The 26,528-nt window shown below is 46.2% G+C and overlaps 1 protein-coding gene across 1 annotated transcript in view; it reads right to left on the bottom strand.

Moving 5' to 3' along the window:
* Positions 1-26,528, bottom strand: part of CACNA1C (calcium voltage-gated channel subunit alpha1 C) — a gene marked incomplete at both ends in the record, with an annotated part of 767,761 nt that overhangs the window by 230,223 nt on the left and 511,010 nt on the right. Inside the window, 2 exons of the mRNA XM_080704956.1 lie at positions 12,653-12,792; positions 20,702-20,841. Coding sequence (XP_080561082.1) covers positions 12,653-12,792; positions 20,702-20,841 — 280 coding nt within the window. The remainder of the gene's footprint in view (positions 1-12,652; positions 12,793-20,701; positions 20,842-26,528) is intronic.

Raw genomic sequence — 26,528 nt, 5'->3', positions numbered from 1 at the left:
TCGTGTTCCAAGAATTGATCACTTCATGGGACACTGACCTCACTATATCTTCATTTCACTTCCCCTCATTTTTCTCTCCAGTACTTTAGAAAGCATGGGTCACTTAAAAGCCTAAGTGGCCTTTATTACGAACATTCATTTTAATTAGGTTATGGTCACCTCACTATTGTCTGTTCTTTTATGTTTAAGGACCTCCAGGAAAGGGCTTAGCACAAAAAGGAATCAATCATGGAACTTCCCGAGTGTAAGGAGTTTGCCTGCCTTTTGTAAGTCAAACATCCCCTGCCACAGTCCTGGGCTTGAATTAGTGCTTAGTGGATACCTGCTACTATACTGGGAATTGAGAGAGCAAAGGCACTAGCTGAAGGTCACGCCCTGTCAATGACCTCCTCAAGTCTAGAATTTGTGACTGAAAAAGAAATTCTCAGTTTATTGCTGTTCTCTATCCTCAAAGCACAGAATGATAATGCTCAGAGGAGTTTTAGGGCTAATGCAGCTTAACTCTCTCATTTCACAAAGAAGGAAACTGAGGGTCAGAAGCCAAAGGATAAGGTCACAGAGCTGTCCAGGTGTTGATCCTTGGTCTCCTCGCTTGCAACTTGCAGCTCCTCCCACATTGTCACAAGTCCCAATGGCAGCCTCATGACACCATTTCTCACCAGCCCCTGCCTCTGAATGGGTCCACAAACCCTTGAAATCAAATAGACAGATATCCCAACAATTGACTACCCTCAGTCTCTGAAGCCAGATGGGGCATTCTGTGGGTCGGCAACATAATTCCTCTCTTCTAAGGAAGCTGTGCTCTCCTCGACCAGACACAAGTCCTGGACTGAGTTCCTCTCCACTGGGAAACAGTGTGAACCCATCTCCATGCATTGCTATGGAAGAAGCACTTGGAGCTGTAATTGCCTATCCATAAATTAGAAATAATGTCACTGCCTTCTTGGACCACTGGGCCGGTTAATCAGCTAATCAAGTTTTTGGAGTCTGAAAGCTTCGCCTTGGTGCTATATATTGCTTTCTGTTGGAGAGGAAGCCCTAACATTTATCACTGCCTACATTTTGTTCTTAAACCAAAAGGGGACATTTTCATCACTGGGGGAATGTCTGGGCACATTAGTAAATATAAGACCTTACTCTGTGATGGGATGCATTTTTTGTCATTGTTATTTTTTTACCCTGATATATCTAGAGCACCAGCTAATAGAGATTTTTCCCAGTTCAGTCACATACTGTTATTGATTTACCTCTCAGTAAAACTCCATGACAGCAGAGACTGGAACTTTTGAAATATGCACGTTGTATAAATTAACTTACTTTGCTGCCTTTGGTGATCTTTCTATTTTTACTACCTGACGCAGTGGAGTATCCCAGTCCCTAAAGTCTCCTTCAAGAGGTGGACTTAAAAGTGTCTTTGTTGCTAGAAGGCTATGGGGCTTTAGAGGGGGAAATGTTGCTGTTTTCCGTGGTACACCCATCATTGATCTCATTTTGTAGACAGAGACTATGGCAAAGCAGAAAGCTGGGAGATGAGAAAGTCAGCAGCAGGGATGGGGCTATAGCTGCTCCCCCAGACTTCAGTCCAGTAGTCCTGCTTCAGAGGCACCTATAAGAGACAAGGGCATGAGCTGCCTAAGCAGAGGAGAGGTGGGGTCACAGGAAGACCTGCGTGCAGTGAAAGATCAGGATTCCCTTCCAGGTGCTTAGGGAAAGGCGAGCATCAATTCCTAACAGCCTGGGGAGCAGGGGTGGCTGGGTATATGTGACCCCATTCTAAACTCTGTTCTGTTTTGATAGGCAAGCCATGCCAACATCAGAAAGCCAACTCCAGACTCCTTACAGCAAAGGAGGACAGTGAGCTGCAGGCATCTGTTCTCTTGGGGGAAGCCAGCCTGTTTAGAGTATTAAGAGGTCAGACTATGGAAATCAAAATGGAGGTTCCTCAAAGACGAGGAGTGGAGCCAACATGTGCCCAGCTATTCAGTCCTCAGCATTGTTCTAAAATAGAGTACTGTGGTGATATATGCGTATCCATGTTTATAGCAGCACAATTCATCGTATCTAAGATGTGGGACCAGCCTAGGTATCCATCAAATAGTGAATAGAAAAAGATAATGCAGTATGTGTACACAATGGAGTTTTCCTCAGACATAAAAAGAACAAAATTATGTTATTTGCAGGAAAATGGATGGAACTGGAGAACATCATATTAAGTGAAATAAGCCAGACTCAGAAAGTCAAGGGTTGAATGTTTTTTCTCATATGTGGAAGCTAGAGGGAAATAGAAAGAATAAAAAAAAAAGGATCTCATGAAAACAGAAGAGAGACCAGCGGGATAGCTGACAGGGATGGGGAAGGAAGGTGAGAAGGAAAAGAGAGGCACCGGGCAAGGAGACTGAGCAGAGTATGTGCATGTACAAATACATCACGACGAACCTCACTATTTTGTATAATTATGATGCACACATAAAAAGCAGAAGCTGGATGTGGTGGCACATGCTTGTAATCCCAGTACTTGGGAGGGTACAGGTTTGCAGATAGCCTCAGTATCTTGGCAAGGCACCCTGCAACTTAGTGAGACCCTATTTCAAAAGTTAAAAAAGCAGCTGGATGTGGTGGTAAATTCCTGGTACTAGAGAGGCTGAGAGAGGAGAATCTCGGGCTTGCGGACAGCCTCATCAAATGCTGAGACTCTCAGCAACCTAGTGAAACCCTATTTCAAAATATAAATAAATAAATAAGCTAGGGGTATAGCATGGAGGTAGAATGCCCCTAGGTTCAATCCCCAGTACCACAAAAGCAAGCAAACAAATAAATAAATAAAAATAGGGATGGAGATTGAATGCCCCTGGGCTCAATTCCTGGTACCATGAAAGAAAAAGAAGAGAAAAGAAGGAAAGAAAGAAGGAAAGAAAGAGAGAAAGAGAGGCTATGTTGCTGACGGCTGTCCTCCTGCCTTGGGAATGCTGCCGGTGGGCAGCCTCAGGTGGCAGGTGGGAGTGAGCTCTTCCTTGAGCTCGTTCTCCTCCGGACGCTGTGCACTAGGGGTGCCAGGGGCTCTATGAGCTTCAAAGTCTGTTCAAAGCTGGGTGCCCACTGTGATTGCTGCAGAATCCTCCTCCAGTGGTGTTGGGACTGAGAATCCTGTCTGCCCACTCCCATTTGTCTCTCTGACCCTGAGGAAGCCATGTTTGCTGCCTGCAGTGGTCCCATCTACACTTGGTAGGACTCAATGCCTACAGTTGCATTCTGATTCAGAAAGAGAACTATGAGATGAATGCTGGGGACAAAGGTCTGTTCCTTTGTTTCCAGGAAAGAAGTGGTAGAGAAAGTGGTCTGGAAGATGCTGCAAAAAGGGTTTCTGAGAAGGGTGAGCAGAGAGACTGGGGGGCCTCTGGTTGTATGAGAAGTGGAACTGGAATGAGAAGGGACTGACACATGCCTGTGTTCTTGTAAGTATCCGTTCAAGTGTCCCCTCATTTTAGTTTAAGATCCTATGGCATGCAAGACCCTTTTAGGACAAAAGGGATGAAAAAGTAAAGAATGAAAAATAGAAAGTGAGGGGAGAAAGGGGCACCAGTCCAAGGAGTGGGAAGGGGAAAAGAGCTAAGGGTAGGGAGGCCAGAGAGATAGGATGGTACAGACAGGACCAATGCACAGGAGGAGGAAGGAGACCCAGAGGCCAGCCCAAGCCCTTCAGGTTACAGACACAGGACAGAGGTCCAGCAGGAGAAGCAGCCTGCCCAAGGCTGCCAAGCTAGCTGGGGTGAAACAGGGCTGGAGTCTAGGTCCTCTGTCCACTGCCTAAGCAATAATGCACCACCTGCACCATGTGGGCACTTCAGGGGTTAAACCACAGTAACTTGGCCTGAAGGGGGTCCCTGAAAATGAGGACACAGGCAGCAGCGGGAGCAGCTACATAGGGAGAGTGAAGCAAGTGGACTGGGGCCTCTGCTTGGACTGGGGGATCACCTCTGGGACTCAGTTTCCTCCCAAGTATGCCAATTTCCAGAGCTGAATGACATGATTTTAAGAATCCGCCCATACAGGCCATTCTGATCATCACTCTCATTGCTGTGGTCTAAATACCTGACACACAAAACTTAGAGGAAAAAGATTTATGGGTGCTCACAATTTCAGAGGTTCAGTCCAGAGAGCCAGCTCCCAAGCATGCCAGGTTGCATGAGGGGGGCGGAGACACACTGTTCTCATGTCACAAAGGGGGGGAGGGGCCCCAGACATATACAGTCCCCAAGACCACACTCCTCCAGCCATGCCCCACCTGCCTAGGGTACCACCCAATAAATCCACTGAAATTGTTAATCCATCAATGGGTTTATCCACTCATGAGATTAGAGCCCCATAATTCAATTATTTCACTTATGAACATTTTTGCATTGCCAATACATGAGCTCTTCCAGGGAACATTCTATATCTAAACCTTAACACAGACTTTCCCTCATCAGGTTTGGAATAGCGAGGTGTCCTTAAATACAAGTGAGGGCACCCCATTTGTCAGGAGCATGTTCCAGCTGAGCCCTCATCCTCTCTCTCATGGTGGAAGCACAAAAACGCTTGCCTGGGAGCAGTAATGGTGATTACAAATCCACTGTGACTCAGCTTATGAAGAGCAAATTCCAGGCAGGACGGCATGACTGCCTCTGAAACATCAAAGTGTGAAAACACTCAGAAAACTTGTTTTTAGTAGCTCTAATATTCCCCCAATGGGTCTGATTAACTGGCAGCATTTCTAATCAGTGGGGCCAGTTTCACAGCTATTAATCCCCAGGAGGGAAGAACCCATTCTGGGAGGAAAACTGCTTCTCAGGATAAGTGTGGTTCACCTAGGGACTCTGACATGCAGGTGAGTTTTCAACTTTTGCTGCAGGCATCTTTCAGTCAGGGATTCTGTGTTAGCTTTTCAACATATGAAGAAAAAAATACCTGAAACAATTACCTGTGAGGAGGAAATAATCACTTTCGGCTCACAGTTTTGGGGGTTTCATTTCATGGCCATGTGGCCCCGTTGCTTTTGGGTATGTGGTGAGGCAAACATCATGGCAGAAGTATATGGTGGAGGATGCCTGTTCGCTTCAAAAAGGCCCAGAAATAAAAAGAGAGAGAAAGGAAGGGTCCCGATATCCCCCTCAAGGCCACACCCCCAGCGACCTTCCTCTTACTAGGCCCCATCTCCTAAAGGTGCCCCCACCTCGCAATAGTGCCATCATCTGGGGCCAAACCTTCATACAGTTAAGATCCACCATAACAGATGCATCCTATCAGCAACATTAAGATAAGAATGTGTGGTGTCATGCAGTGTAAGCTCATCTGGCAAGCTCTCAGCAGAGCACAGGGTGCCCCAGACGTGGCCTCTGGAAGGGAGACTGTGCAGGGTGTGGGAGCAGCAGTCTGGATCTGACCCTGACTCTGCCACACCAGCTGAGTCCAGTGTGGGCTCTGGAGCCTCCCGGGAATTCAAGATTCACTGTCAACTCTGATGCCCTAGTAGATTTCTAACACATTTAGCTGTCTCTCTGCAGTGCAGTCTTTTGAATGTTTGCAGCACAGAGATGTGCACAGAACTGCGATGTGCATGGCCCCGGCACCCTCCTCAGCCTGCTCCCGCTCACCTTTCTCATCTGCTTCCCACTCCTTCCTTTGTGGTGGTGAGGTTGGTCCATGCACAGACCTATGTGCTGGCTGGGGTAGCCTGCGCTGGTGACGCCCGTGAATGAGGATCCCCCGGATCCCTTCCATATCCATCCCCGCCTCTCCTCCATAATCTCAAGGTTCATCTCTAGTGCTTCCTTTTTCATGAAAACTTTTCAGCTTGTCACAGTCCCTGGTACACTCTCACCTAAAATCCATCCCTTTACTCACACTACGTGAGATGGAGAATGGTACATGATCCTCTCTGCTCTGTTTAGTCTCAGGTTGCTATTTCACCCTAGAATATTTATCTTTTATATCTGATTTTACTCAAGTAATGACTGTCATATTTTTCCATTTTATTTTTATCATCTTTTCTGTTTCATATATGGTATATTTTATATTTATGTATATACTGTAAAAGCTATAATTTAATTTGGCACTTATTACAAGCAAGACCCCATTTAAAGTGTTTTACATGCATTAACTCCTTTGGTCTTTTCAATAACATATGGAATAGCTTCTATTATTGTTCCACGTTACAGATGAGAAAGCTAATGCACAGAGAGGCTTAGTGAGTGCCCAGTCACAGACTGAGTAAGTGGCAGAAGCCATGCAGTCTGACTTAGGAGCTCATGGTCAAAACCTCTGTGTCTCCAGTCTTCCCACGGGTCTCCATGGAAACCACTCCACAGGTGTTTGTGGACTGATAGGTGCCGATTTGTCTCCGGGAAACATTTCTTTCTTTTTTAGTGTGTGGCACTGGCATTGAACCCAGGGGCATTCTAACTTTGAGTCACAACCCCAGCCCTATTTTTAAATCTTTATTTTGAAACAGGGTATCACTAAGTTGTGCAGGATCTCACTAAGTAGCTGAGGCTGGCCATGAACATATGGTCTTCCTGTCCCAGTCTCCCAAGTGCTGGGATTATAAGTGTGCGTCACCACACCCGGCTCCAGGAAACATTTCTAATGTGACCAGAAAAATTGGGAGAGTCTGACCCTTCCACGTAATCCTCAATGCTCTTTTTCATTTTTGCTCAAAAACAAGTTCTTTTCTATTCTGCTTCTAGAAATAACACTTTTAACTTTCACCCTAAAAGAGCTAATCTTACAAAAATCCACCCATTAGGAAAAACGTACTCTGAGCAAAATCTTTAAAGCATGCAGGCATCTGGATGAATGGGCAGTATCCACCTCTGTGTCCCCGTGCCTTGCTTAGTTCGAGGCTGACAGAAAATGCCCAATAAACTTTCAAGGAGGGAGAATGGAGCTGGTCTTGCTTGCAGGAGGCTGTTCAATCCCCTTTCCCATTAGATCAACTCTGGGCTGCTCCAAGTTTTTGTTGAAGACTTCACAAATCTAAAAGACACTGTCTCACCTCCATCTGTCTGCTCCCTTTATTCAATCCTCCCTTGGAAAAGTCTTCTCCAGGAGAACATTTAGGACTATATGGGAAGGAGGAAATGACCCTATGCTTAGTGTTCTGCAAACAAGTGTGCTCTTTGCATACACATTGCAAATATTTAATCACAACTCTCCATATTTATTGTTCACGTGCATCATGCAATGTTTGTTGTTCCATATGGCTTATCCTTTGGCACAATATGCACGCTTCACAGAACTGCTGTGGGGAGGCGGAGGCTTCAGAGCCAGTGATTTCCTTAATTATGGGGATCTTTCAATGACATACAATTTCATTTTTATATACATTTATAATGTAATCAGTCCCTTGACTTTATGATCTTACTCAGTGTATCTCCAGTGTCGCAATATTGCCCTCTCTTTGAAGAATTTCCTGGAATACTTCTCCTTGCATCCCAATGCCACCTTCTTCAAGAGGGCTTTCCTGCTTCTCTCTCCCCACTAACAAGTATGGCATCATGTGTTACAGGAGTTTCTTTTTCCTACTACACATCAAGCCTTTTGAGAGCAGTTAGCCTCTGTCTCACTTCTGTACTGCTATAATGGCTAGTGAAATTTTACATAAAGTAAGCACTCAGTAGACCTTGTTGAACAAATTGATGCGTGAGTCATGGCTTGTACTCTCACAGTCATCTCTCCTGCACAATCCGTGATCATAGATCCCACTGGCATTTAGTACGGAGATGGACATTAAAAATAGCAGCAGCTTTGGGGTCCTTTGCACACTGATTTAGAGTTGCAGATCTCAAAAAATACCCAATTAATCTCTACTGCAAGAAATAACACCCTGCATATTTATATATCACTTATGTCCATTTCTACATATCACAGTACTGTCACGAAGATCTGGTACAATAGAAGAAAGGAAGACTTTGAAAAGGCTAAAAACAGCACATCAGCTCAGAAGCTCTTTTAGCATTACCATCATTTTGGTGAGCAGGGCGGCTCAGAAACTGCTGTGTGCAGCATGCTGTGGGGTCTGCATGATGATGTCCATTCATGCTACAAGGATTTACCTGCCATTGCTGAGGTCGGACACAGCTGTAAACAAAACTAACATGACCTGTTATTTGACCCTATGGGGTCACATTCTTGTGAGGTAAGCGGTAATAAGCACATAAACAAGAAAATAAAAAGTATGACCATGGTGACCAGTGATGCAGGATAAATAGAGCAAGGAAAGGACATAGGAAGCTTGGGGATGACTGAAGTGGGTGGTGATGACACCCTGGGAGGGAGATGCCATCCTGGCAGAGGCCGAGGAGGGCAGGAGGCATACATGAGAATGACTGAGTAAAGGGCATCCCGGGCAGAAGGAGCGGTGTGTGCGGAGGCCCTACAGTGGCAGTGAGCTTGCAGTGCTTGAGGAAGAGCAAGGAGTTCCCGGAGCTGGGGAGGAGGGAGAGGGGAAGGCAGGAGGTTAGAGAGAAGTGAGGCATGAGATCCAGGGCCTGTGGAAACTAGCTCTTGCTCTGAGTGATTTGGGAAAGCTTGGAGAGTCGTGGCATGATCCAACTTGGACTTGAAGAGGACCACTTTGGTTGCTGTGTTAAGTTTGGGTTGTGGCAGGGAAGAAGTAGGGGAGAATCCTGCTAGGAGGCTACAGTAATACTCCAGGTGAGGGATGATGGTGGCCAGCAATGACGTGAACGTGGAGGTGGTAAGAAATGGATCCTGGATCTCTTCTGAATGTAAAGCCAGTGGGATTTTCTGATGGATTGATGCAAAGAAAAATGAGATTAAAAAATCAGTCAAAAATGTTTGGCCTCAGAATCTAGAAGAGAGAGGGGAAAAAATTGGGGAAGCTGGAGAGTACTGCTCTGGATGTGTTCAGCTCAAGATACTTATTAGACATCTGCTGAAAGGAGCAGAGTATAACTCGGTATACCAGTCTGAAGTTGGGGGAGAGGTCTGGTGACAAACATTGGTCATTATTGGAAGACAATTAGGAGAAATTTAAGCTGGATGAGGCACAATCACCAGGGAATGTATAGATAGAGAAGAGGTATGAGAATAGAGCCCCAGAGTTCTCCCAGGTTAGGAGGGCGAAAAGATGAGGGGGAAACCAACAAAGGATTCCAGGAAGGAAACGTAAGGCAAGTAGGAGAAGAACTAAGAAAGAGCAGTGTACCAGAGGCCAAGTGACAACAGTGGCTCAAAGACAAGGGACCATCAGCTGGAGAGAGAGGCAGAGCTGCAGACAAGTCAGTACAGTGGCACTGGAGGAATGGCCACTGGATTCAGTAATAACCACTCGTGGTCTTGAAGAGGGATGTTTTGGTGCAGCAGTTGGGGAGAAAGCCCAGTTGGCATGGATTCAGGAGAGACTGGGAAGACAAGCATCGGAGACAACGGGTCAAGGCAACTCCTTTGAGAATTTTTGTTGAAATACAAAAGGAGACAATTTCAGATTAAGAGAAAGGAAGAAAGGGGCATCCTTCCAGGTTTGTGGTTGTAGGAACTACTGCTGACATTTGTGTAGGTGATATCAACCAAACTAATAAGTATTCTTATTCAGCTTGGTCAGTGCTCCTCACAGTTTCAAAAGGCTGCATAGATGCCATTCCAGTGACAAAGGGTGAAAGGCTAGATAAGCTTTCAATTTAAGCTCAGAGAAGAGCCATTCTCTTTTCTTGGTGACCCACTGAAAAGAATCCATAGTCATCTATCCTATGAACAGCATGTAGCCCCCAGCAAGACTGCCCACCACTGCAAAACCATCTCAGTGTCATCAGCTTTAAGGACAAAATTTCTTCTGCATGGCACGTGACATTAGGGCTCTGTATTTGAGGTGCTTTGTCCCATTTTCATCTTTTCCATGAGGGAATTCCAAGGAATATCACCTCTTCTTGGCCACCACAATACAGTCTACCACTACTTAAGTGCAAATGAAGATTAAGGCACCATCTTTAGGAACTTTTTTCTGCAGTGGGACTCAATCTACTCTGTCTAATCGAATTCTCCCCTTTAATGCACTGAAGCTCAGTGGCTATCAGCCATGTACATCTCTAATTAAGAATCTCTGTACTAGATTAATTACTGTAACTATTTATGTTGATAATAATCTCCTTGATTTCTCTGTGGCAGATTATGCTATTTGTCACAATTATTTGTTCATGCTTCTCTGTAGGTCCAAAATACAATTATCCTTTAGTATCCATGGGGGATTGGTTCTAGGACCTCCTATAGATACCAAAATCCCAGGATGCTCAGTTTCCTTTTATAAGTGGTACAATAGTTGCATAAAGCCTATGCATATCCTCCTAAATACTTTAAATCATGTCTAGACAAATTATGATACCAAATACAATGCAATTGCCATGTAAATACTTGTTATACTGTATTGTTTAGGGGATAATGACAAGTCTGCACATGTTCAGTACAGACACAATTTTTAAAAACCTGTCTTCAATCAGCAGTTGTTTGAATCCTTAGATATGGAACCGTCAATACGGAGGGCCAATGGTACTTGTTTATCTTGTTATCTCTGAGGTTAGCCCTGTGCTTTGCTTTAGCCAAGGCACTGTGAGGAGCTGTGATGTAAGTCACATGCCGGCATGAACCTGAAACTCTGTGTGGAGTTGGTCTACGGTTCCCTTTGTGTCCATCTGTGCCCTGCATGGGAACATGACCTTCATGGTGGCTGCTGCTGCAACCTGGGCTCTGAAATTAGATGGCAAGATTAACCTGGTCCAACCCAGAACCCAGCTGAGTACAGGAGGGCTGCAGCTAACCAACATCCTTAGATACTAGGAGCCAGGACAAATATGTATGTGGCTATAGGTCACTGAGAGTTTGGGATTATTTGTCCCCACAGGAAAGCTGACTGATGCATTCTTTAATAGACTCAAATTTCTCAAATTTAAGGACCATATTTATATTTCTGATATGCAGAAAAGCCTAATACAATACTGTAAAATTTCGATTCCCTACGAAGTGCTGATGTTACAGGTAAATTTCAATATGTCCATGGTAACTTTATTGGCTGAAGTTTGGGATTAGTTCGCAGTTCCTGTCACTGATGCACTGGCTGTACCGTCATGATCTCCTTAAAGTCATGTTCAAAGCCCTCTTTCCCTCCCTTCTAACTTCCAAGGGTCAATCTATGAATTTATGGCTCACTAACCAAGAAAACCGAATCATTTGAGCTTCACAACTATGGAATTGGGTCTTGGCCATTTTATGTACTGTTCCTTTTCCTAAGCGACCCAAGATGGTCAAGACCAAGTAGCAAAAATTTGCTTTTATTGTGCTTGTGTGGCTTAGCTTTGTGTTGATTTTGAGCTTAGGGTGATCCACAATCTTTACCCAGGGAGTTTCACTGCAAATGAAACAGCCAATCACCTGCTTCATTTATTCAGTAAATTCCCCTACCTCGTCTAGAGACCAATGTAGGCACTGTGCTGGAATCAGAGAGGTACAAATCTAGGCTTCAAGAGGCCTTTTAGTAGAATTGAAGACATAGGAGGTAAGCATAGAAATCCAAGATGATGGTGAGTTACATCCCCCTGAATTCTTTAAAAGAGGTAGTGTGGTATGGCAGGAAAGAGAGTTGGGACTAGAAGTCAGGAGAACTGGGTCTAGTCCTGGCTTGTTTGCTAGTTAATTTAAATGGTGAGAAGATATTTTCACTATTCTGGACACATGAGGAAAGGGACAAAGAGGTCAACCTAGGGCTCCTCACACTTCTCTGGTTCTGTGGTTCTCAGGGACATCGCTGAGCAGCACAGGTGTAGCACAGGTGAGAAGGCAGTGCATTCAGGGGGCCTCTTTGTTCATCTGCCCCTTGCCCCCGTCTCCAAGCTGGTCTACTTCCAGCCCATCTGGTCAGGTGTCTCCTGTGTCTTGGATCGTGCTTAAAGAGCTGACCTGAGAGTGTCCTCTCAGCAGACAAGCCCAGAACCCTTCCTAGCTTCACAGGGCACAGGCACCTGAAACCACTGTGTTCAGTGCCTGGGGCGTCCACAGTGGAGAGGAGGGGACTGTGGATGTAGACAACATCTCAGAAAGCTAAATACCATTTCTTGGGAGAACAGTTTTCATGATGACAGGTGTCCTGTACTCACAGAGGCCCCCGAAGCCAGGGGTGCCCTCTTTGACATGAAAGGAGCAAGGAAGGAGAGTTCTGGAAGAAGTAGTAAGTAAACATCCAGCGATGCTTTTCTTTGGAAAAATACAGAAGGTAGAGATATACCATTGGCTGTAACACCATGTGAGTCTCGAGGATTAACAGCTTTGCTCCCCTGGCTCTTCTGCAGCAAATGTATTTAAATCCCCAGCCCAGGGCTTTGTGGGGACTGCTCAGATGGCCATGAGATTACTGTCTTGGTGTAGGCTGTCGTCCCCTGACTGTGTGTCCACTGTGAGCTTTTTTCTGGTGTTTATAGGAGCTGGGACTATGTGTGTTTGGATGCACTTGCATTTGAACCTAGATTCTTTAAATCAAAGGGCTTTATTTGTAACAAACCCTCCATTTATAGGAAATCAGGTTTCTCTGCATAGTGCTCCTGACCGTTCAGAGAGCAGTGGAAGTTGGTGACAAGGTGACACTATAAACAGGAATAACGGCTGTACTTACTCGGGACGCCGGACACCAGCCGCAGGGGGCGTAGCACACGGAAAGCCCTCAGCGCCTTCACATCAAATCCAGCTCCTTTCCCTCCGAGAGCATTGGCCCCGTCTGCTTTGGTTGCTTGTTCTAAAATTGCACTAAAAAGCCTAGAAGAGAGGAAAGAGAGAAGAGCTATGACGCTCCAGTTTCACTGCTCAGCTGGGACTCTGCTCTCAGGGAAGCCTGGACTAGCAGAGTCTGCAGGTGCCACAGGTGTGTACGCGGAGGGTCCACAGGTGGCTTATAAGTCGACCTTTGCTCAATGGAGGCATAACCCATGCCCGAGAGTGCTGAGTGAGAGGTTATTCGCCATGGGAGGACATCTGGCTTTGCACAAGTTGGGGGGTCCTGGACACAGGTGTAAAGCAGGTGAGGTTTGCTGTCTCTTTTGGGGTGCCCTCTGCACCCCTCCATAATACCCCAGCTTTCCCTTCATGAGTGCCAGGAACCACATTCTCTCTCTCTCCCTGCCCACCCCCTTCCTCCTGGCAGCCTCTGCTCTTTGATTTGTTCTTAGAAAAAATAAATAATTTTACAGAAATCTACTTTATGCTAGCAGGTAACAGTCATTTGGGAGATAAATGGTTTAACACATGGATGAGGGACTAACCACCAATTCTGTGAAAGAGTTTCAAGTGAGAGAGAACATGCACATGAAGGCACATGATAGAGACACAGAGAATTCACTTCTGGCACTCTGCGCTTGCAATTTATTCCTCCAACAAACATGAACACCTACTATGCGCCAGGCACCACTCTGCTGCAATAGTCTAGGTGTGAAGTGTTGGGGACTTAGACCAGTGGTGGTGCTGGAGGCAGTGATAAGGAGTGGAACACCAGGCTCATCTGAAGACAGAGCTGATGGGATGGGCTGATGGGTTCACTGTGAGGTGTGAGAAGAGAGGAATGAAAGATGATTCCAACAGGTTTGTTTTGAGCAACCAGAAGGATGAGATGTGGCAGGATGGAGATGCTGGTTCTGCTGTGGATCTCTGGAAGTAAAAGCTATTGACTGAGCACCTGAATGTCTATCTTGAGTTGACTTTATTGTGTCTAGAAGTCAGGGGGATGATCTACGCTGGACATAAAAATTTGGCAGATGTATACATTGTATTTGAAGTCAAATTATATGAGATCACCTAAAATGCCAGTGCAGAAGAGAAAGATATAAAAATAACTAAGCTGTGGGGTCCTCCAACAGATCCCTGATAAGGAGTGGACTGGGGGACAGGAGGAGAAGCAGAGAGGATGGATCCCCATGACAGAAGTGGCCAGTGAGGTGGCAAGGGTTAACGGTGTCCAGTGCTGCCAGTACCAAGGATGGGCAGCTGACCACTGGGTTTAGCAGAATATGACTGCTGAGATTCAGAAAACATCTGATTTGGTAGAGTGATGGGGCAAAAGGCCAATAGGTCCATGAGAGAACGGGCGACGTTCGAGACAATGAGAATGCAGAGCTCTATCCAACAGAAACAGAACGCAGGGCACAAATGTGAGCTACGTATATAACTTTTGCAGTAGCCACATTTCAAAAAAGGAAAAGAAACAGGTAAAATGAGCTGAGAATATCTAACCCACCACTGCTAAAATATTATCATTCCAACATGTAATAAAAATGTTATTAATGAGATATTTCTCCTTCTTTGCTTTGTACTAAACCTTTGAAATATGTTGTATATTTTACAGTTAGCCTATATCTCAGTTCAGATTAGCCACATTTCAAGTGCCAAATGCCATGTGTGGATGGTTGCTACCACACAGACAGGTCTTCTGAGGAATTTGGCTGTAATATGAGCAGATGAAAAAAAAAGGCAGGTACCAGAAGTGGCTGTGGAATCAACAACATTTTTTTTTGTTGTTTCGTTTTTTTTGGTACTGGGGATTAAGCCCAGGGATGTTCTACCTCACAGCTATACCCCTAACCCTTTTTGTTTTTATTTTCAAACAGGTTCTCCATGAGTTGTTGAGGCTAACCTCAAACCTATGATCCTCCTGCCTCAACCTCCCAAGTCCTGGGATCGCAGGTGTGTGTCTCCACACCCAGCTTCAAGAAAGTTTTGATGGGCAATAACAAAGCATTTTTATATGCAATGGGAATCGTTGAACATAGAGGAAGTTTAAAGATGCAGAAAAGGGAATAATTACCGAAGAACTGATGTCTTTCAATAGACAGGAAGGGGTCTCTGTCACACTGGGGTATTGGCCTTAGGTCAGGGGAGAGCAGTTGAGGTCAGGTAACAAGGCACAGATGCGACTGTGTGAACATGTAAAAGTTCATTCCTGACTGCACCCGTGTTCCCAGAGAGAGAGGCACCAAAGACATTAGCTGAAAATGTGAAAGGGTGCAGGTATTGAAAGTGTAAAAGAACCATCCAAGCAAGCAGAAGAGACATGGGGCAGGTATTTGTGGTGGGTTTATCAGGTATCACTAAGGGCCACTTGAGGTTGGTGGGCAAGAGTGTGAAGCGAGCCTTGGCTGGCTTTGTATACTTCTCTGCTCTTCCCAAGCACCAAGTGGCTCGCCAACTAGCTGCACTTGACTAGGGCTGGTGTTTTCCCAGGCTGGCATGATAGGTGGCGGGAGTTGGGGTGGTGGTGGTGTAAGGATGCTGACTGTGAATGCCGGTGAGGCTGTACTGATGGGGCATGGCATCTAAGCTAGCTTGGAGGTGGAGGGAACAGAGAGAAGGTAATAGAATAGTGGGGGGAGGGGATAGAATAGAGCTAAGGTGCAAGAGGGAACAGTTGTCAAGACAGGTGGTGTTAGAGAGCAGGATACTAGATTTGAGACTATGGGGAGGGTGTAGTTAGTAGTTAGGACAGGGATATTGGCTTTAATCATGGGAATGGAGGTTGAGATCCCCAGAGAAGACATCAAAGAACAAGAAAGCAGGATGGCAGGAGTGGTGAGTGGTAGGATGAACCAGAGTGAGCGAAGGGCTAATGTCTACTAGATACAGGAAGGAGAGGTGCAACGAGGAGGAGTAGGGACCGCCATTCTGGAGGGCTTCAGGGAAGAGGGAGAGGTGCAGTCTGCAATGAGGGGAAGCAGGTCCCCTCCAACCCCCAGTGGACTGAGGCAGCTGGAGAGAAAGGGGCTGCCTGCTGAGAGGGCTCAGGGAGATGTGTGCTTGAGAGAGAGCCAGAAAGGGAAGGAAGGGACCAGCAACAAAGCTGAGGCTTTAGGGCAGGAGTGTGGCCAACTGCTTTGCATATAAAGTTTTATTGGAATTCAGTTACGCCCACCATTTGCATATTGCTATTTTCCTGCTGCGAGGACAACAGACTGGAGCAGTTGGAACAGAGGCTGCATGGCTCACAAAGCTGAAAGCTACCATCTGGCCCTTTACGGACAAGGTTTGCAGACCCCTGAAGAGATGACAGACTGTCAGGGACAGAGCGCGCAGCGGGATGGCTTCAGGAGCAAGGTGGCCAGAGCACCAGGGTTAGATTCCAGAATGCACAGAAGCAGATGGGAATGGAGGCTGCGTGGGGAAGGAGGACCTGGGAATTCTGGGCTTTGGGTGGTCACCAAGAAAAATAGGGAAAAGGGCATCAGGAGAAGGGTCTTTGTCAGCAGTGTGTGTGCTGGCTCAGCTTTTGGCGTTAGTGGGGCCTGGAATCAAGAAGAAACCCCAAGTATCAGAACGGGGTCCCCACATCACACCTGAACAATAGGCCAGGGCAACTTTGGTTCTTGGTTAATAGGCTTGAGCTCCTTAATGACTCATGCTCCAGGGACATGGGCTTAGGAGTAGGAGTCCAGGTGCAGCGGGAGCCTTAGCTTCATAGATGATCAGGGCCAGGCAGGGCTGGGCAAGGAAGGGTTCAGTTGAGGCTAAAGACTTTCAACTGTGCTCCATGGGAGCCCGGGGATTTCTTGGGCAGGGAGGTCAGGGCTGAGAGGCTGGGGTTCTGGGACCTCTACCCTAGACTTAACAGCGGCTTCCTTTCTGTTCTATGTATTGCATCTTTGAATAAGACTTCATTTGAACAATGGGTTCTATAGCTAAGTTTACCTAGCATGCATGAGACCCTGGGCTTGACCCCCAGCACTGCCAGAAAGAAAAAAAAAAAAAAGGACTGGGGATACAGCTCAGTGGTGGAGTGCCTACTTAGCATACAGGAGGCCCTGGTTTCAATCTCCAGCAGTGTATAAAAATAAATAAATAAAAAGTTCAACAACCTGGCCAGACTATATCTCTCTCTCTTTTTTTTTTTTTTTTTTTGGTGGTACTGGGGGTGGGACCCAGAGGCTTTCTACCTCTAGGTTATACTCCCAGACCTATTTTATATTTTATTTGGAAACAGGGTCTCACTAAGTTGCTGAGAGCCACACTAAGTCGCTGAGGCTGGATTCGAACCTGTGCAATCCTCCTGTCTCAGCCTCCCAAGCGCAGGGATTACAAGCGTGCGCCACCACGCCGGGCTCAGACTATATCTCTTAGCTCTTTGACTCTTTCACTGAGCTTGGCAATCTGATGGTTGCCTTTGTTAGCTGGATTCAAATGCCTTGAATCCCAGGCAGAAGTTGTCAGAACTGGAGAGGGGGAGGGGAGTAAACGCCTTTCTCTACAAAGAAAATGTTCTTTCCACTGAAATCTAGAGCTTTGAAACCTGAGGAAAGAGAGACCAGTTTGCAAATTGGTTAAACAACATTCCAAATCCAAACCAGATTTTGTTCCCAGTATTTCCTGGAAGAAAGCAATATGTTTATTGGAGTACAAGATGTTCACAATATATTATTCAATGAAGGGAGCAGAGATTAGATGACTTTCATCTCTTTTAGGCCCTACCCCCTCATTGAGACTCCTTATTAACTGTTGTGTTTGATTTTGAAGGGGTAGGAAGTTCTTCTTGCCTGCTGTGCTTCTCCTCAATTAGACTCTGAAAGGATGAAACCAGTGTTTTGTGCTTAGTGGTCCCTGAGGGTTGGGTTCTGGTGTGGGGCCCTGGGAGAGGTGTGGCCGTTCTGCAGCTGGTTTTTAGAGATTTTAAGAGTAGAACAGTAAAGCTCTAGAGGGTCGGGAACCTGAGGCAGGGCTGCCACTCTGTGAGAAAATGAAAGCTGTGGCAAAGGCCACATGCTTGGTGGGGTCTCCAAAGCAGGGGTCTTGGGAGGATTCTTTGGTCTTGGCCTGGGGCCAGGGGTGGTGTCTTACAGAAGCCTTCAAAGTCCCCTCCACATTCATTCAGTGGTTCTCATCTCCCTGTTACAACAAGGAGATTCCTCCACTTTGGGAAGGCAGTGGCTCTTGTCACATGCTACCAGAATGGTAACACAGAGAGATAAGGAGAGACTCTGCACCAGGCAGGCAAGCCTGCCTTCCTCTCTAACTTAATGGAGGCCAGGAAAAACTCTCCCATCCCCTAACTAGCCACAGAGAGAAGGTCTAGGAGAGCAGAGATATTCCAAGACTCCAGGAAGCAAAGGGATATTCATTCGCTTTTATAAAAATGGCAGAAAAAAGGCATGGCTGGACAGAAATGGTGAGCGGCCTCTGGTTAGGATGAGCTAAAATTTAGACTAGATAGAGAGTCCTCAAGACCAATAGCCCAGGAGAAGATAAACTAGTTGCTAAATATGGCCAAGTGGGAGATCAACAGGAAAAAACAAAACAAAACAAAAACCCAAAGGTCATGGTGAACCACAAGCTGAGCCAGTGTTAGCATCATAATCTCTGAGCTTAAAAATGCGAAACAGAAGCATCTTTTGGAAGAGGGCCAAATCTGGGTACCTCTCCTTCTTTCTCAGCCTCATCACCGAGACCCCAGGGAGAAGTGACTGGTATCTGGGCTGACTCCAGGAGAAGTCGCCCCATTAGTGGTGGGGAGATGCAACAGTCTAAGGGATGAAGCAAGGGCGAAATTAACCCCAAATGCGGGAGTATGGAGCAGCAACTGTGGTGCATGCCCCTCGGCCATGCCACTGGGCAGGAAGGTACTGCCCTCCCTCCCAGGGCTCCTGACTGAGGGGTCCCCTGACTGTCTTCTCTCTGTTTCCCGTGCTTTAGTTAAGGCCCTGAATGGTGTAGAGCACATCTAGTCAAATCCAGCTCCTCCATAAACATGAGAAGGAAACGTGGCATGTCTGCCTAAATAAAACTCATCCTGCCAGTCACCCCTCCTCTCCCCTGGTCCCAGAAGCATTGGCTCTCATTCCAGAGGCTCTTTCCTATGCATGTGCCACAGGCTGCCAGGAGACTGAGGCCTAGAGATAGGTGCCGAATGTATAAAGGATCCCGGGCATTTGGAACAAGCCACCTGCAGGACCTCTGCTATGGTTTATTTATTGAGTTCATTCAAGGCATTTGTTTAGCTGCTCTGTTTATTCTGGCAGGAACAACAGCAGCAAAACCTTTCATGTAACTGCATCCTCACCCCGAATCCTCTGCAGTCAGGTCTATACCTGGGTAATAACTAATGACCCTAATGCTTCCTGTGTTGCCCAAATACCCCTGATGCCAGTGTGGCCAAAATGCGTCATTCATTGGTTGGGCAACATGACACAACACCGGAAAAACCCCAGCACAGCTCCAAATAACCTCTGCAAGCCATCCAGATGGCCGAGGACAAGGAAATAACTTGTAAATGATTCTGATTTGCTCCTGTTATTTCCTGCAGTAAAGACCAGGCACTCCCCCGAGATAAAGAGCAGCAAGCGTTCTGGAGAAGCCCACAGTAGCCTAGGCCTCCACTGGGATAGCATGGAAGGATTTACCAAAAACAAGGTCCTGGATAAAGGACTCCTGACACCCCGCCCTTGAGGCTGAAGGCTGTTGGGACTCAGGGAGAAGTGCAGGGTGGCCACTGCTGGGCTTCAAGTGATCCCAGGTCAGCTCAGAGGAGCTGGCCCATCCTTGAAGTAGAGGCTGCTATCGCTGATGTAAAGGTGACTCCCTGTATAAACACAGGAGCTGCTGGAACGTGTGTGTGTGTGTGTGTGTGTGTGTGTGTGTGTGTGTGTGTGTGTGTGACTGAGGACAGAAGCCAGAAGCCAGGGGCCTTCTACCTCTGGGCTACACTCCCAGACCTATTTCATATTTTGTTTGGAAACAAGGTCTCACTAAGTTGCTGAGAGCCTCACTAAGTAGCTGAGGCTGGCTTCAAACTGGGCAATCCCCCTGTCTCAGCCTCCCAAGCGCGGGGATTACAAGTGTGCATCACTATGCCTGGCTCATCCACAGCTTCTTAATAAATTACGCTGCACACAGCATATATAGGCCTGTGAGATACAAATATTTTATGGAGACTCTTTTGTGAAGCTACTAATTTCTTGATAAGGAAATCATGACTTCAAAATTTTATTTAAGATTCTCAACTCTGCTTTTGTAAAGCTCTCCAGACAATCCCTCATCTTTCCTAATGTGAAGCAGAGTGTCTGGTCCAGACTGGCTATCCCATCAGTGAGGCCTTTTAGAATCCCTGTTTCCTTCTTGCCCAGCTGTCCTTCTGGGGGCCACAGCTCAAAGCCCTCTGTGGAGGAGAAGATGGGGATGGGACTGTATGCACAGAACGAGCAGCCTGTGGACCCCAGGCACAGCCTGGCAGCTCCAGGGGACCCCACCCTCACATCACACCTGTGACCTGCGTGCCCCCAGGCAAGCTGACTAAATCTACTCAGTGTTAGAGCAGGGAAATAGGTCAGGGGGACTGCCAGGTAAGATCTGACTAGAAAGAATGAAAGTCCATAAGCATAAGGATCTTGGTTCCATTAAGAACACTCAGATTCAAGTGTGTGTGCCTGTATATGTACAGGTTTGTGTTTATGTTTTGTCTGATCACGTGTGTGTGCAAGTGTGTGTGTCTGTGTGTGAACACACTGATGCACGTGGGAGCTGTGGTGAGCAATGTTCTTGGCTAATAGCTCCCCTACCTTTAGGGGAAAGTCTGAATTCAAAGGGATTCTTAACAGATCTTAGAATAGTTATGACCAAATCAGAAAGATATTTGAATACCGAAGGAATAAATGGATGTGTGGGTAAGGTGCGGGAAAGGAGAAAGAGTTTTACTTACCCTACGACCACAATTATAAAATCTAGTAAATTCCAACCGTTGCGGAGGTAAGCGTTGGGGTGAAAGAGAAGACCATAGGCGATTACTTTTAAAAATGCTTCCACAGTAAAAATTATGAGAAAGAGATACTCCACTCGTTCCTAGGAAACAAAAATAGGAAAGAGAAAAATAAATCATTAGGGTAGGGGTTTGGAAGCTCTGACCAGCAGATCTGACAAGTCCAGTTGTACACCACATAATGATGTTTCAGTCAACCACAAACTGCATACACCATGGGGTCCCAAAAGATTTTTACTGCCTGGTGACATAATTGTAGCCATTTTAGTTTGTGTAAGTATACTCCATGATCCTAGCAAAATTATAAAATCACCTAAGAACACTTTTCCCAGAATATAACCCTGTAATTAAGCAACATATGACAATAGATGGGAGAGAATGCTGCCCCCTCTGTGGTAGGACCTACACTGAGTGGGACCCCAAGCCAAACCTGCAAATCCACATGTTCAACCATTAGAGCTCCAATCCATTGGGAATTAAAAAATTTTTGTGTGTGTGCTGAAATGTAACCATTAGGTAGAGTGCTGCAAAGCTTCACCCTAAAAAACTTCAATTTTTCTAAACATCTGATTGAACCAGTTATAATTTTACTGTACCTTCTTGGAAGAGAACTCATAATGTCTTGATCTAAAGAGAACCAATACCAAGAAAGAGGAGAAGGATGCTGAGAAAAGGGGTGAAGCTAAACCCCAGGAAAAATTGTGCCACCATTCCGCAGCAACAAAGCCTCAAATTAACAGATACCGTTCTGAGGACGGAGCTAGCCGAGTTCTTCAAATTAAGAGAACAAAATCACAGCCACGAAGAAATCAAGACATGGAGGATACCTTCACAACAGCCCAAACAGAGGCAACCTGATTACATATGTGGATCCAGAAACTTGAAATTTCTTTCTAGTGCAAATAAGACTCTATCCAAAGATACGGACCAGCTGGTAGAGAAAAATAGCATTTTAAGGGTTGGGGCAGGCATGAGGGTGGGTGGTGAATGGAAAAGGCCATTATTTTCTCCAGGGGAAGAAGGTAATCTTTTTTCCCCCTGCTACCTAAAGAAAGGCTTTGCATTTCAGGATGCAGTTCCTGTCCCTGGGAGCCATAACTACCAGGATATTGGTTGGCTCAATTAGAGTAAGCCGACTCCCTGTGCTGATTGGCTCACATCCATCTCCCCCCATGCTATTGCAGAGTCCTAATGGCCCCCACCAGGTGAAGGCTGCCTGGACATCCTCATACTCCACTGCTGGTCTCTGCAGGAGCCTCAGGGGGACTCTCCCTAGAGCCCCTAAATACCCATCTGCATTGCATTCAGATGCAGGTCCTCCAAAGCAGGGCAGGCTTGTCAACTCTCAACTGCCCCCTGGAGGCACCAGACCCCTCCTCCTCTGCAGGGGCTTGAAGACATCCAGGTCCACTCACATTCTGGAGAGGGACATTGCCTGTGAAGCCCCCCCCTCTGGCCTGCTGGGAGGATACTCTAAGCCTGGGGCACTGGGAGCCTAGGAGAATCTCTGCAGGGACAGGCGCCCTGTGCTCAGCCACTCTTTCCCACCCCCGACATTTAATGAGCACTATTTTTACTGTGCTCAACTCTTGAGTAAAGCAGTTTGAGGATGCCAAATTGAAAACTGGCAGCTTCCAGGCCCCATTCAGACCCAGTAAGGTAGATCTCCTGGTATGGAGCCTGGAGGTGCGCATTACAGACAACTCTGGGTGCTTCTGCAGCACCGTGAAGTTTAAGAACCACTGGCTCATGTTCTGACGAAGGTCCAGAAGGGGCAGTAGGAAGTGGGAAGGGAGTTGAGGGGTCAGATTCAATCAGCATCTCAGACAGACTCATTCCTTACTTCCTATCCATTTTAGCATCACACAGTTGGTCTGGGGATGTGGTTACTATAGGGCTATAACCCAGGAACAATCCATGGTGCTTAGGAGTGTCAACCTTTTGAAATTAGGTCATGTTGGGTTAGAGTGCATATCAGGGCATCAATGGAAGGAACTGTATGTTACAGAAGGGCCTGATGCAATCTGAGAATGCCCACAGGTGGAAAGGAGAGCTGTTCAATAGCCACTTGGCCCTTCTCCTTACTCCATCCCTATGATGGTCAGAGATTTCACAATTATTCCAGAATACAGGGCCACCCCTTCTCTACCCCTCAGAAATCTCCATCGAAACTCACAAAGTTGGAGCTGGTTTAAGAAGGGAAGAAATGGAAACAAACACAAGTTTGGTACCATTAGGTACCAGGTGCTTTCATTTCTTCACATACATATTTGCTGCTTTTACCCTTTCATTCACTTTCCCACCCATCCTTGCATGCATGCATCCATCCATCTGTCCATCCATCCACCCATTCAGCATTTCGGGACAAGTGGTACAATTAGGTGAACTGTCAGAAACTGACCCCTGGTGTTCCTTCTGGGCAGCCTACACAATAAGCTTTCTGGGAAAGATAGCACCCAAGCCCAGAATTCTTCCTCCCCCACAGGAAGAACAACAATGTCCAAAGGCTCCATGGGCCCTATATGCTAGGAAGCTGGCATTCCCAGACAATCTCATAAACAGCTGGGACACCCCATACAGACTGCCTGGCACCAAGTAGTCTGTTTATTCCCTCATTGACAAGACTGATTTCCCTTGCTTATTTGTCCTATACAAAGAGAGTCCCTCAGAGGAGGAGGGGTTCCTCACTGGGTTGCAGACACATCCCAGGCTCAGGGGCATCTGAACTTGCCATGCTACTTTGTGAGATGGGGAACTCGGGGGACCTGTGACCTTTCCTACTCAACTATGGACTATATAAGTTTTCCCATCAATGCCTATTCCTTACTCCATTATGTGACATATCCATATCCTGGTACCTAACTTGTAGCATCCAGAAGGACCACATGGCAGTGAGCCACTCAAACATTCACAAGCATGTTTATGCATGTTTCTGGGTGCTGGCAGTTTGAAAAAAGGGCTCAGAGACTGTCCTTAATGACTCCTGGTATAATGGGTGGTGAGGGGGAGGGGCAGAAATGGACAGATGATTCTAGTACCAGGGGTAAGTGGGGTTCTGGAGGCAGGCACAGTTGGCTATGGAAGGACTTTTCAAAGTAAGGATCTCTGGGTTGAATCTCGAAGGATGAAAAACTAGCACTAGCTAGGGGAAGAGGATTAGGAGATGGAGGAAGGGGTGGGAGGAGATGAGAGATGGTCAGGCATCCCATGTAGAAGCAGAACTAAGGAGACAGGAATGAGGTAGGAGAACTAAGGAGGTCAGAAATGCAAACATTTGATGCATCTGGACTGAAGGGTATTGAGGGATCAGGGCCACAAGGCCGGCAGGATCAAGATGATCAGGGGCATTGTGGTCATGCCACGGAGACTGGGACTGACCCTGTCAGACTGTGCACTGCAGTCTGGCACTGGCTAGAGAATGGGTGGGTGGGGGAGTGACACAGGCAGAGGTCATGGAGGCTTCAGCCAAGGTCGACATAGTGAGGACTGGTGGTGATCTACGTGGATTTGAGAGAGACAGTGGATACATTGGTTTCTGGTTATACTCAGGGGTTGCGAGAAGGGACAGTCCAGAGATGTGAATTGTCCCTTTCCTGAAGTTTCTAATTAGGGAGACCATGTGGATTGGGATGCCTCTCAGTGAAGTACGGGGCTTGAAGAGGAAGAAGGGCTTTGGAGGAAGGTGAAGACATCAATTATAGATGTAATGAATTGATGATATTTGTGAGGGGTTGCAGGGACCTGGGGCTAAAAGCAGAGCTCAGCTGATAGGGCAGAGCTGAGTGAGGTTGCCCATCTGGGTATCCTCACAGCAGAAACCTCATCCCTGAAAAATCACCTCCACGTCCACACTGTGGGGATTTATCTTCAGACAGAGTTATAGAACCCTGCTTAAAATCATGGAGTGTGGGAGATAAAAGGGACCTTACAGCTTATCTAATTAACTTCTTTAAATGAAAAACTAGACACTGGTGCTCTACTGAGGCCAGGGAGCTACGTGGTGAGGACAGAAACCAGGCTTCCTATGCTTCAGTCCAAGGGTATCTTCAGTTCATCTTGCCTCCTGATTCCCAGAGAAACCTTTCTCATTGGTCACCACTTACTCCTTAAGACACAGCTGGGTTCACGCTCTTCACCTTAGGTTGTTTAAGGATCTGAGGTAGACAGAACTGAAAGGTCCAGGAGCCAGTACAAAAAGCTCTGGTTAAGAACCCAGAGAAGTAGCTGCCTATATTGACAAGTCTGGGACCCAGTCACCATGCTGCATGTGGATGTGCCAGTGTAAATACTATTTTTCCCAGGGCTAGGGATGTAGCTCAGTGGTAGAATACTTGCCTAGCATTTTCCCTTTATTGCTTCCTTTCTTTTATTTTTGTCATTTTCTTCCTTCCCCCCCCCCTCTCTCTGCTCATTCGTTGGCTTTACCACCACTGACAACTGGGGCCCCACTGTCACAACCATGGCTGAAATATTAAAAAAAAAAAACTTGAGTGGACAGCAAGCTTTGTTCCAGGAATAATAATCTTTCTAAACATGAGACGCTTGATACAGATGAGTACGAGCTATCTTAATTTCCCATTTATTTTCCCATGTGTATGCATCATACCGTTTCAATTACATTAGAAGCTCCTAGAGGACAGAGATTCAGAAATGTTATGATGGTAATAATTGATAGTCTGTATTCTGGTACCAGTTGGGTGTACATCTTTCAGCGAGTCACTTGACTTCTTTGAGTTTGTTTTCTACATGAAAAAGGACTTTAAAACAACACACACACACACACACACACACACACACACACACACACTCCCCCCGTCCTGCAGAGAGGCTGAGACTTCCCAGGCTGCTTTGGGAGCAGGTACATGTAAGGGGGAAGGCTGACTAAGGGCCTTGATGCTCATTACCTTTGAATCCAAAACAGTGTCATATTAACTGACATCCTTAGTTGTCCAAGTGTCCAGGGAAGCCAAATACGATGAGACACAGCCAGAGTGCTTACTTCTTACTGAGCAGTCTGGAAGGCTATTTACAATGTTGGGTTCTGCATAAAATTTTATTTGGGAAGAAAGATCACTGTTTTTATTGTTTTTCTTATAATTTTGAGCACCACTTCCAAAATGGTAGATGACTTCCAAAATCCAGGAAATATGTGCTTTAGGGGAACATGAACTCTAAGCAGAAGCCAGGTGAGGTTCAATCTCCCAAGACAAGGACCCATGGACAGACTGACTGTTCACACATTCGTATTTCTTCAGCATACCTACACACGGTAGAGCCTTGAGATGCCCACTTCCCTCTGTTGAACACTGTATGTCTTAGATTTGCAATGTAGCAGACCCTAAGTGTGAGAATTCATATCCAGAGAGCCTTACGTACCTACTTAAATTTATGTATGTGTATTTATTGAAGCTGCCAAGAATTCTGCAGCAAATGGAATTGATGAGAAGCTCAGTTATACAATTTCATCTCAGTACAACGTACAAAGACAACAAACACAATAACAATAGTTCAGACGCCATGTTGTATCTTAGGTGGTTTCATAACTTAAATCCTGTTCAGCCTGACCTCTAAATACAATCTCCTGTCTAGTCTCTCGCCAAGAGACAAAGAAGCCATAACATGCTCCCTCCCCAATTCGCTCATGTGCTCATTCCACACATCATACAGCCTTCCTGAGTCTGTTCTGCCCAGGGCCATATTGATGCATTACTCTCTTGGGACAATGATGGACTCATAGAATATTCAAAGCTAGAAAGACAGGATGCACATT

Source organism: Muscardinus avellanarius, assembly GCF_963383645.1.
Source record: "Muscardinus avellanarius genome assembly, chromosome: 11".
Taxonomy (NCBI): Eukaryota; Metazoa; Chordata; class Mammalia; order Rodentia; family Gliridae; genus Muscardinus; species Muscardinus avellanarius.
Note: the sequence above shows the minus strand (reverse complement) of the source record. Positions and strands in the feature narration are given on the sequence as shown.